The 13,125-nt window shown below is 33.0% G+C and overlaps 2 protein-coding genes across 2 annotated transcripts; one reads left to right on the top strand and one right to left on the bottom strand.

Annotated features, from left to right (window-relative positions):
• Positions 1–2,046: 2,046 nt before the first annotated feature.
• On the bottom strand, positions 2,047–11,454 carry LOC114400242 (phosphoenolpyruvate/phosphate translocator 2, chloroplastic-like). The gene is made up of 9 exons (XM_028362588.1): positions 10,962–11,454; positions 10,347–10,469; positions 10,086–10,238; positions 8,399–8,484; positions 8,194–8,278; positions 7,717–7,836; positions 7,520–7,597; positions 2,521–2,650; positions 2,047–2,361 (listed from the first exon to the last, which is right to left on the bottom strand). The coding sequence occupies exons 1-9, from the start codon at positions 11,334–11,336 to the stop codon at positions 2,285–2,287; spliced, it is 1,227 nt and encodes a 408-aa protein (XP_028218389.1). The 5' UTR covers positions 11,337–11,454; the 3' UTR covers positions 2,047–2,284.
• LOC114400243 lies at positions 6,126–7,185 on the top strand. Its single transcript, XM_028362589.1, has 2 exons — positions 6,126–6,454; positions 6,567–7,185. The coding sequence occupies exons 1-2, from the start codon at positions 6,350–6,352 to the stop codon at positions 7,110–7,112; spliced, it is 651 nt and encodes a 216-aa protein (XP_028218390.1). The 5' UTR covers positions 6,126–6,349; the 3' UTR covers positions 7,113–7,185.
• Positions 11,455–13,125: the final 1,671 nt, after the last annotated feature.

Genomic DNA, 13,125 nt, shown 5'->3' with positions numbered 1-13,125 from the left:
TTTAGCCAAATAATTTGCTTACTAGCTAGTTACCTTAATTATTTAAGAATGTGTTGGATTGAGACAGACCAATTGAGACTTTTTTCCTTAATGGCGTAAAGCAAACTAGCATGGTTGTGCAAAAGGCACCTTCAATATATTAAGCAAATAGCCAGAAAGTTACTAGCCTACAACCCTTAGTCCAAGCAAGTTCTAGACCATGGAATATAGTATCTAACAATTTTGCTTGCAAGTTTGTAGAGCTACTAAAATGAACCACAAAATCTTTCAATATAAGGTTCGTGATCATTTCGAATGAGATTGTCATATACTCATCATCCTACCTGTCTTGAGTTCCCCATGCAAATTCCATCAACGTAACATTCAAAATGACATTTGTAAAACACTTAGTCACCAATACACCATTAATTCTAACTTTGCCATGCATGGTTCAAGTCCCTGAGCGTAAAAAGTTAGCAAGCACAGTTCCATAAAGAGACGAGACATTATCATGGCACAAAAGCCACATAAGGGACCTTGCTCTTCTCAACAGAAAGAAGATCCAACAACCAAATTAATCCTAGCCAGGAAGTAGCTAATGCTGTTGCAACTCTCAAAGGAATGACTGATACATGGCCCTTTTCGAGTAAGGGAATACTCCATAGAAATTAGAAGGAGGAAGGGAAATATAAACTAAATTCTGAATTCATTCTTTTCTGATCTTTTTGGCAGTACAATGGTTGTATATATATAGCAGCATACACCTAGCTGCTATGCACACTAACACAAGCTAAAACAGATTACTAGCAATCCTAACAAACTCATTCTAGACATTTTTCTTATTATTATTTCCTATATTTAATAACAGACATGATAACAATTCTTTTGTACCTCTCAATAAGAATTGGGCCGTAACAATGACCCAATAAATAAATGTATGTATGGTGATCATATAGACCCCATCAAGAGTACCTTCCTAAATGTGTGTCAGGAATCCCAACAGCAAATTAGAAAGACATAGTTCTGATTTCCTCCATATAACATTCTGTCGAGAAACATCGTGGATTTGATCTCTTCTACTAATAAAACTAACATTTTAACAGAAATTAACATTTGCCAAAAAAAAACAAACAATGTCTAGAATATCTAGGTGTAGCTAAATTATTCATGGCCCATTGGTCATTGACATAACATTCACACAGTTGCAAGTAAAAGTATTGGATATGGAAAAAAAGGAACATGGTTGCATTTAAGTCATCACTTCAACTAATTATTGTATTAGAAAAAGAGGGTTTTGTTTGGATAATTTTTTTTAGAAATACTTTTTGTAAGTTAAAAGATATTGTATGCTAAGAACATCATTATTTTCAAGCTTATATTTCAATGTATGTTTTATTCATATCATCACATGTACATTTCATCTTTTAATTATGTAACATAATTCAATTGTTAGCAATGTTGTAGCTCCCAGACTAATGAGCCAATAAAAAAAGACCCATAAGGACTACCCTCCCAAATGAATGTGTCAAGAATCCCAGCATCAAATTGGAAAGACACGATTTTATAATTTCTTTCGTAACATTCTTTGAAATAGGGTGTGGTTAAATGATTCAAGGTCGCTGGTTATTGACATAACAATCTCAAAGTGTTATTCGATGCAAGCCAACTAAGTGAATGTCTCGTTGCATTTGCATACATATTGCTTTTCCATGGTCATGCAGTAAATGAAAGAGAAAGTGTTCCAAGAGGACCCAAAAAACTTCATATAGAGTACATAGAAATAGATGATATAACTGGGGATACAAGACCAAGTTTGTGAGCTCATTTTTGTATTTTGAAAATTGGGAAATCAAAGGAAAATAAATAAAAGGAGATTCTCTAGTATCCTGTCATATATGCATAACTGTTCTCTTTGCATTATAAATAAATAATGCATGTATAGACAATATAAAAGGTCTTTTTAGGCATTTTATCATATATATATATATATATATATATATATATATATATATATATATATATATATATATATATATATATTAAGTTAATTAAATTTTATAATAACTATAGTCATGTCAATAAAGATTTCTGAATATTTGTAAAAAAAATTAAACTTACAGTACATGTCTATTAAACTCCTATATTATTTACTAAGATTTAGTGGCATAGGATGGCCAATTAACAAGGAGTAGTGATACCCTCACAAAATGTAAAAAGAAAGAAAAAAAAATCAATGGCTGTTATGTGTCTACAATATTTACTTTTCCCTCTGCCTGTTTCCTTTCTTTGGAAGGGTTATGCAGCCTCAATTTGTCTTTTGGACTGACTTGATCCTCTTTGCCCTTGAGTACAAGAAAACTCCAACAAGTGCAAGCCCAGTTCCTGTAGTACAATGCACACCACAAGAAAAGAGAGAGAAGTTAAGTTGTGGCAATTTTAGTTCACATATGTGCTTGAGACTGCAAACTGCAAAGTGAACAAGACATGCAGCAAAAGGTTTGTGGGGCATATATTATATATAATAGGCCATGAGAGACTTACCAAGTGTGTTAACGGGTGAGACAGGAATTTGGAAGAATATAACTGAAGAAACAATGACAACCACACGCTTCACACAGTTTCCAACAGAGTGGGTCACAGGTGACACCATCTGTAATATCATATATGATACCTGCCACCAAATGCATTTATTTAGCTCCAAGAAATTTGATAAAAATTCAATAAATTTACTATCTAAATTTTTTATTTATTTTATTATATGATATTTTAAAATTTTTATTTTTGATATCTATTATTAATTTCAATCCATTAAATAATAATGTGACAAATTAACAGAATATCATGTTATTTTTTAACAGACTTAAACTAACACCAAATATAAAAATGAAAAATTTAAAAATATCAAATACTAAAATAAAATGAAAAATTTTAAAATATCAAATACTAAAATAAAATTAACTAATATGTAATGTCACTTACTTAATGTGACTAGTTTGGGCACCTAGTGAGGTTATTATATCATTAACATTAAAGAAGTGATTTAGTTTAAATTTTAAGCGTATCTTATAAACCACAAATTAATAACATGATCAAGTATAAACATATACACAAGAAGGTTAACGACATACTATTTAATATTGATTATTAAAAATTATAAAATTATATAAAAAAATATTTATTAAAGAATATATTAGGCCCACAAAATTTTATATTTTTTAATAAATTTTAATCCATTGAAATGAGTGTACGTGGTTACCACTTACCTGTCAAAATTCAAAAATGTTACATAGAACATGTTACAAGAGTCGAGAATAATGAATTTTGATTTTATAATAGTTCAATCATGGACTAAAATCTCTGGGGAAAATGACAATCTACCGACAACTTTTTATAAGGGCACATGTTATGGCAGCATTCAAAATAATTTGGAAGCTCAGAAATGAACCAGAGGAGAAAATTTTGCAAAGGAAAAAGCACAAAGGACTCAAGAGAAGAGGAGCTAGAAGTTGGTTAATTCAAAATTTCTAATGAAATACAAAAGCTAGAAATTAAGTTTGGAAAATCAAAGGGTCACAATCAAGCAAAATACAGCTCACGATGAGAAAATTGTACAGGTAGGGTACAAAAAGTCCCATGCATGATGACAATCTTAAAAATAGAAAATTTCAAGTATTAGAACAAAAATAATCATTGCCTTGCAGATAAATAAGCACTTGTGAGAAGAAAAAAAAAGAAACTAAATAAACTTTTTTCCAAGCTAACATGTAAAATTTTTCTCATATTATCTTTTCCAAAAGTTGATTTTAACTTATATCAGTGTTGTTAAATGGCGGCCATGGCGGTTTTCCGTGGCGGAATTTTGAAAAAACCCCACCGAATAGCGGTGGCGTTGCGGGTTTGGGATGGCGGCGCCATGACGGTCGTGGCGGGGTGGCGGAAATGGCGGATTTCGTGGGTTTTTGTCCGCGGTAGGAGTTGGGCCGACCCGACCCAACCCTACCCAACTATTCATTAAATAAAAAACTTCATCCTTACCTGCCTTCAGCCTACCCACGAACGAACCGCACGCGACTTCTATAGCTTACCCAGCCGCACACACGAGAACCGCCGTGACGAGCCTACCTGCAGCCGCGATGACACCACCCAACAGCCTACCTGCAGCCGCGACACCACCCAGCCGCCGCCGCGACACCACCCCCTGCAGCACGCACGAACGGCGGCGACGAGCGAAGAAGAAGACCCCGGCAACGCACGAAGAAGAAGAAGACAGGAAGAAGACGAACGAAGAAGAAGAAGACGCGGTCTGCTTCTTTTTTTTTAATTTTTTTTTGGGCTTTTTGCTGTTTGACACCCCATTTTTCTGTCTACAGCTTTTTTTTCCTTTTGCTATTTGACACCCCTTTTTATTGTCAACAGTCTGTTTTTTTTTTTCGTATTTGACACCACAATTTTTTTTTTTCTGTTCAGACCTCTTTTAAATGGCTGAACCATCATCCGATGCTGCTACTGCAAGTGCAACGAGGAAAAATAAGGCAGACCCAGGCTGGAAATATTGTCATTCACTAGTGGAAGGAGATACAAACACCATTGTTTGTAATTTTTGTGAAAAAATCACTAAGGGAGGAATAACCCGAGCCAAACAACACCTGATTGGGAAGTCGGGCAACGTTGCAGCTTGCAAGAAAACTCCCCCAAATGTAATCGAAGAGTTGAAGGAATATATGGCTACAAAAAAAAGTGGGACCACTTACAGTACTTCTGGCAGTGGTAATATGGCAAATATAAGAGATTTTGAATTTGGTGAACCGATTGGATGTGATGGAAGTGAAGAAGATGAGTTTGCGGACTCTTGTAATGCTGCTGCAAGTGCAAAGACAAAGTGTGGGACTAAAAAAGGACCAATGGACAAATTCTGTAAGAATTCAGAAAATGCAATCAATCGGAGAAAAATGGAGATGCTGAGGCAAATGAACATAAGAGAGTCAATGGATAAGAATGAAGTATTGAAGGTGCATCAACATATTGCTCGCTTTTGGTACCAAGCAGGTTTGTCATTCAACCTCATTAAATTGAAAAGCTTTGAGAACATGGTTGCAGCCATTGGTCAATATGGGCCACATTTGCCCATTCCTAGCTATCATGACATCAGAGTTCCACTCTTGAAGAAGGAAGTTGAATATACTGAAAATTTGATGAAAGGTCATAGGGAGCAATGGGTCAAGTATGGTTGTACTATTATGTCCGATGCATGGACTGATCGGAAACAAAGATGCATCATTAATTTTTTGATTAACTCTCAAGCTGGTACCATGTTTTTGAAGTCTGTTGATGGCTCTGATTTTGTGAAGACAGGTGAAAAGCTTTTTGAGTTGCTTGATGCCATTGTGGAGGAAGTTGGAGAAGAGAATGTTGTTCAAGTTGTAACCGATAATGGGAGCAACTATGTTTTAGCGGGTAAGTTGTTGGAGGAGAAAAGGAAACATATTTATTGGACTCCTTGTGCAGCTCATTGTATTGATTTGATGCTTGAAGATATTGGGAAGCTTCCCTTGATAAGGAAGACCATTAGAAGGGCAATTAATCTAGTTGGGTTTATCTATGCCCATTCTAGTACCTTAAGTTTGTTGAGAAATTTTACAAACAAGAGGGAATTGGTGAGACATGCTATTACTAGATTTGCCACTTCTTATCTAACCTTGGAAAGGCTTCACAAAGAGAAAGCCAATATTAGAAAAATGTTTGCTTCTGATGAATGGACCTTGAACAAGCTATCTAAGGAGCCTAAGGGAAAAGAAGCTGCAAAGGTAGTGCTCATGCCTTCTTTTTGGAATAGTGTGGTTTACACTCTTAAAGTCATGGCTCCACTTGTGAAAGTGCTTCGTCTTGTGGATGGTGAAAGGAAACCAGCCATGGGCTATATTTATGAAGCAATGGACAAGGCAAAAGAAACAATTATGAAGTCTTTCAACAACAATGAAAGCAAGTACAAAGATGTGTTTGAAATCATTGATAAAAGATGGAATTGTCAGCTTCATAGGCCATTGCATGCAGCTGCCCACTTCTTAAATCCAGAGTTCTTTTATGACAACACTGACTTAGAGTTTGATTTTGAGGTCACCAATGGTTTGTTTGAGTGCATTAAGAAGTTGATTCCACAATTTGATGTGCAACAGAAAATTCTAACCGAGTTGCATCTTTACAAGATTGGTGCTGACCACTTTGGTTCCGACTTTGCAATGGCTCAAAGGAAAACCCATTCTCCTAGTAAGAAACTTTTATCATACTATTTTTTTTATGTATTAGTGTTAGAATTCAGAATTCTAAGTTATGCTCTTGGTTGGTAATTGGTATTGCAGCATATTGGTGGCGAATGTTTGGGTCACAAACTCCAAATTTGCAGAAGCTGGCTATTAAGATTTTGAGTTTGACTTGCAGTGCTTCAGGATGTGAAAGAAATTGGAGTGTGTTTGAGCAAGTAATTGTGACAAAACTCTAACTATACTTTTTAATTTTATTTAATTTTGATGATCAAGTTATATTTGGAGTATATTTGAGATTGAAATCAACATTTATTTGTTATGTTGTAGATTCATTCCAAAAAAAGAAATAGGCTTGAGCACAAGAGGTTGCATGATTTGGTGTTTGTCAAATACAACCAACAATTGAAGCAAAGATATAATGCAAGAGATGAAATTGATCCAATTTCTCTTAATGATATTGATGTATGCAATGAATGGCTCGTGGGAGAGATGGATCAAGATGATGATAATGATGCTGGAAATGATTTGGTATTTGAAGATGATGATGCTCTAAATTGGGCAACTGTGTATCAGGCTTCGGGGGTTGGAGAGTGTAGGATGTATACTAGGCGGAAAAAGCAAAAAACAAGTGTTGCTGCTGCCCAAACTTCTAAAAAACAGGCAATGGTTGTTGGATCTTCATCAAGGAAGCAAAAAGCAGTCCAAGAAAATGATGAGGATCTAGATGTTGAGGAGAATATTGATGTTGAATCTGAAGAAGAAGAAATCATGGTCAATTTTGAGGCGTCTGATGGGGAAGAGGGAGAGGGAGATGCTCCATTACCATATGATAACAACGAAGATGATTATGTTGAGATTGGAGAAGATGATTAGAGCCTCAACCTTCACTTTGCACTTTGCATTATGTTTTTATCATTTTCTTATTTTGAACTCTTTAATGAGTTTATTTGGTGTTGGTACTTGATTATTGTATGAACTCATGAAACTTTTTTAGTTTATTTGAATGCAATCCTTTGTTTTTTTCAATTTCAATGAGTTTATATATATGTTTTTTTTTTTTTGTGTCCGTCATGACATCCGCCATTTTCCGCTACGTCATCCGCCATATTTTTATGGCGGATTTTTGACTTTCCGCCATGAACCGCCATCCGCCATTAACAACATTGACTTATATATAAATTAATTTTAACTTATAGGTGGTTGAGTAAAAATTTATTACAGAGTCTAAGTAGAAAATCATATTATTCACATCATAAAAAATATATATTTGAAGGCCTTACCTGCTGGTATGCATGGAAGCAAAAAGCCGCAAGAACTGATCTGACACATAGCTCTCTGACATTCAGCCCTTGACTTGCCTGTAGGAATGAAAAGCATAATACATGTTAAGCAGATTTTTCTCTTCCTAAATTACCTAAGGAAAAATTGTGGCAAAGAGCGTATAACTTTAAAAATAAAAATAGAACTGTATACATACAGCAGATTGCAAGTATGAAGGAGAAAACTTGACACCCTCCACAAGAATAGCACATGGGACCAACAACAGAAAGGAAATGATAGTTATAACTGAGTAGAGATTGATATTGTCCAAAGTTTCCTGTCAGGAACATGCTTCAAATGATGAGCCTTATTTACAGAATATTGTAAAAAGAGTTCCCATAAGTAAAGTACTAATTAGTTTCACATATGGTTGTCCAAAATATCTGATTTTACCTTATTTGATGAAAATTATTTCCAAAATATTTTTTATTTAATTAATATTTTAAATTTTCAGTGATTTCTTTGATTCTCGTGATATCAACTACATGAATTAGTTATTTTTTTACTTATATTTGAGTCTAGAAAGAATATAAATAGGCGTGTGCACATGCACATACATACATGCAAGCAACAACTTCATTTTGTAACTGTCAATAAGTTACTTGCACTATGCAGATCTGGGGAAGTTCTTTACCTCTTCATTAGTCATCAGTTTTTTGCTCAAAACGTTCCGCGATTGATTAGTAACGTTAGATGCCATAGCAGTAGTGAATCCAATCCTTTTTTGAGACAGAACAGAACATGTCAAAACTCTAGAATCAATACTACTACTCCAACAAATATTCAAAATTGTTCCTAAAGGAACTCTGTGCCTGCAACAGTTTTAGTTTGATAATTACCAATTGAAAGAGACTTCAGTCATTGATGCCAGTGCCACTCCACCTACTACTGGTACAAGGGAAGAAACCACCCAGAAAGTAGGCATCTGTTCATTTAATTATCAAAACTGAAGGTCAGAACACCAAAACAATTAGATTATTCTGAATTTTGACATGAATGAGTAGCATAGGATGTATAAGCATTTGCATTGACCATCACAATATGCAAAAGAGCACTTTTATACTCATTTAATCCAAATTATTATGTGCGATAAATTTATTAACTTTATCATGACTATTTTAGAAGTCACTTTTATCATAATTTCTTATTGGTTGACATGTAAATTTTTTACTCTTAAGACATAGAAATTGAACTCTTATATAATTTATATTTCATTCATGACATCTACATTCTATATAATTCACACAGTCAAAATAACACTAAGAACACTAAGAAAAGTATATATTCAGACTAAAGATAAGTTAACACAAGGGGCATGTCCGCCAACCATTCTAGGCAAAGTAGGTTTAAAGTTACCTCCAAGTCCTACTTCTGATGTTGTCTTGAATTTTTTTGAGTGATGACACTATCCAATTCTAACAACTATGCTCTCACCATAACCATACTTATCTGCCTATAATTGCTTATAAAGATGGAGCCTCCATATTCTTATGTCAAAAAATTTATCAATTATATCTTACAAGATCATGGATCAATTTAAAGGTCTTACAAATGAAATTTATGATTCAAGAATGTAAGGTCCATAAGCCCTCTAATTTCATTTCTCTCAGGCATCCAGACAGAGAAATGCAGGACTAGGATAAAATTACATGGTATATAGCAAGACGTGTAGGGGTAAAGTACCAGTACCTGGAACATATACGGGTACAAAATACCATAGTTTTAAAAAATCTAAGACATGGGCATGTTAATATTCAATTTTAAAATAAAACAACACAAGGTTAAATAAAGATAAAAAAAATATATAATTTTTGGAATATATCATAATATAAATTGAGTAAATAGATTATCATGAAACCTTAATAGAAATTAACAAAAATTGGTAAGGATGATTTGGCCTAATTGAATAAGAAGACAAACATGAGAAACTGAAAGAAAAGAGGACACGTGTGTTTGCTTTAAATTTCATTGAAAGTGAATCACACTCCAAGACAAGATCAAATGGTTAGGATTGAAAGTTGCCCAAAATCTCAATCACTTTCGATGACAGCAACAAGGCTGCCATTCAACCTCCGTTGGCAGTCACAAATGGTAAACTAACCAGAGTTGTTTTAATTAAAATTTAATAAATTTGATTTTGATGGAATTGGTTTTAAACTATGATACAAATTACCAAGTGGATAATACCAAAGAAAAACTATTAAGGGATCTAGCTCTTGATTGGACAGTGTGTGAAAGCGTGTGAATTCCATTCATATGAATAAAAAAAGTTATAATACAATTTTCTGAATAAATTAATATAAATAACACTCATATTGAAAAAGTGCAAGAATATCTAATCTTAACAGAAAAAACTATCATTTTTTAGAAAAAATTATTAGGTATAGTTTAAACCGTTACATGAATGTGGTCTCGACTCATTCTTATGTATTCAAGGTTTTTAATTTATGAGAAAAAAATTAATAATACTTAATTATGTTATGTACAAATTACAAGGAAAAAATAAAGTCAAGACTTGAACATTACCTCACCCAGTAAAAGGGCAGAAAGAACTACAGTGAAGAAAGGCTCCATAGCTTTGATTGTGTGAGTGAAAGATACAGCAACCTTGCCAAGACTAATGTTGGTCAAGAGGTTTCCCATTGTGTGAGCCACAGCCAGTGGAAGGATTGCTGCAAACTGTGAACACAAATATAATTATAATTTATAAATTAATAATTTGAAATTAGAGTGATTACCCCACCAAATTAATGAACCACCCCTTTTTCACCACACAATTCAAAATACCTGTGAACCACTGATGCTTGGTCTGGGATGGAGATTCAAAGTCCAGACTAGATTAATAACCAACGATGCAAAGCCAAATTGAAATGCTGTAATTGTTGCTGGAAATGGATAGACTTTTAGAACCTAATAGACAATCATCAGTGCATGCAATTGAGAACAACCAAAAGAGAGTTTAAAGGAAAGGAGAAAAGGAGAAAAAGAAAAAGTAATTCTTAAAGCAAAACCTATGTTTGAAACTTCAAATTTTACCCTCCAAAATTAGAAGACTTCAAATTTTACCCACTAAAAACACTTAAACAATTACATCTATTTTTTCCCTAAAATTAATGTCTCTTTTCCTTAGAGAAATTATTAGATAGTTCTAAATCATCACATGTCCATCATCTCTGTTAATATTTACATGACATGTGTTCAAATTTTTTAATTTATGAGGAAAAAAAACTAAAAACACTTGATTTCGTGTCATATAGATTGATGAAAAGTATGATGGTCCTAAGCACCCAACAATTTCTGCCTCCCCACACTCTCACCCCAGATACTAATAATTGCAAAAATTGAGTCTTGTTTTTGTCTCCAAATGGTGGGTGTGGATGAAAATGAATAAGTAGAACGTACCTGTTTGTTGTAGATGTTGTAGTAGATGTTCAAAAGGTACCAAGTTGCAAACATGGCCCCAAGCTGAAGAGTTTTTAAGAAATCACTAGTTTTGGCTGGTTCATCACTTCTAGCATCAGGTATAGAGGAAGCAGCAAGGACCCTGAAAGATGCAATTTTTGAAGTGGAAATGAGAAAGGGAGAAGATTTTGTGGCACTGGGGAGCAAAGGAGAAGAAGGGCAGGATGAAAGTCCATTGATGGAATGAGAGAGTTTATTATTGGATTTGGTTATGTTGTGGTTTGGAAGATGTGGAGAGTGTGATGAGGAGAAAGAAAGAAGGGTGTGCATTTTGGGGGAGACAGAGGCTAACAAAGAGAGAGAATAAGGAGACATAGCCAACGTTGTTGCATGGAGAGTGAAGAGATTCTTCCACCAGACAGTGTAGTGTTGTGTAGGAAATAGGAATGTTCTTTCAGATTCTGAGGAGAAACCACACCAAATGAAAGGTTGATAATGTAGCTAATAGCTATATATGACGGTAATGCACCGTTAATTGGTGAAACGTAACTAAATACATAAATAAATTAAGTAAACTTAAACTTTGAGAATTTTTTTAATTATGTTATTGGTATGGACAAATTTCTATTAAAAAATCTAACTGATTTTTAGTGAAATTTTTTTTATTTTAAGCATTTTCATTCACACAAAATTTAAATAAGAAACTTTATTTAAAGAGATCAATTCTAATATTTCAACGATTTTTTTGTTAAAACTTAAAAGTATACATTATTAATCATGGTGTCTCTTAACAGAATTGTTATTTGGGGGTCATCCTCATTATTGAATTTTTTTTAAGGAATTATTGAATGGTTTGGGAGTTATATAATCTGGTCAAATCACATATTTGCTTTAAAAATAGAGTTAATCAATATAAAAAAAAAATAGAGTCAATAGCATGTATGAAGATTGACATGAAGAAATATGAAGATTAAATGTAAATATTTTAAAATAAAATTTATTTACATAAAAATCAAGATGATGAATAAGATTGCACATCTCACATTCCATTGAAAATCACATCATGAGAGAGAGAAAAATCTTTCAAGAATTTATTTGCATTATCTCAAATATATATATATATATATATATATATATATATATATATATATATATATATATATAAATAGATAGATAGATATATTCATTTTAGTTCAATTATCATTAAAGAAATAATTACTTTATGCTTGTGAAAGAAGCTCTTTGAAAAAACACATTTTTATCAAAATAAAATAATTTATTTTTTTCAAACAAAATAAAATAATCTAAATACTCATCAATTATACATGTTTATTTATCGTAGTAAATTGTTTTACCAAAATTAACCTAAATACGCACAAGTATTAGATAACATGTCTTCTAGAAAATGTAAAGGAAAAAAAACACGTCTGAAAGATGGTGCAAGTTAATTAGGAAATATATTTAAAGTTTTTAACGTCATTTAGTTTGATAAATAAGTAAACAACTTAAAAAAATAATGCAAATGCCCACGACTTCAATATTTGTTTTTTAAATTATTATGTTATAGGTGTAAAACATTTTTTTAATTTTACCAGTAATTAATATTCACCGAATAACTTGATTAACTGTCTTTAATAAAAAAAAATCTTTGAATCACATTATTTTATTTATAAGAACTCAAAATCATAATTAAAAGATGTGCACCCAATTTTATTCCAACCAACAAGAATGTTCTTCCAGAACCTAAAAAATTAATAAACAAAATCGACCACGTTTCACTCGCTTTCCGCACCACTCTGTTAAAGTTAAAAGAATGCGTGAGAAGATTTGAGGCTGATATGGTCGCAGAACAAACCCAACAAGGACCACACTTTGCAAATTTGGATTTGTTAGAGTAATTGTTTCACTTACAACAATTATTTGCATTGTAGCTAATTATCTATGTGGTGTAGTAGATATATGTTGAGAATACCCAATTAATTAATTAATAATGTTATAAAGAGGTGACTGGTTGAAAATGAGTTTGAGAAAGCAACAATGCTTGTATGCATTAGAGAACCAACAATTTTGAGTTACAAGTATTTGTACGTATATGAACTAAGTGTACAAAGAAAGTTGTGAGGTTTCAACCACTAAAATGAACACGAGTGTTTGCTTTCTATTC

Source organism: Glycine soja, chromosome 19 (assembly GCF_004193775.1).
Source record: "Glycine soja cultivar W05 chromosome 19, ASM419377v2, whole genome shotgun sequence".
Taxonomy (NCBI): Eukaryota; Viridiplantae; Streptophyta; class Magnoliopsida; order Fabales; family Fabaceae; genus Glycine; species Glycine soja.
This window is presented reverse-complemented; position numbering and strand designations above follow the sequence as displayed.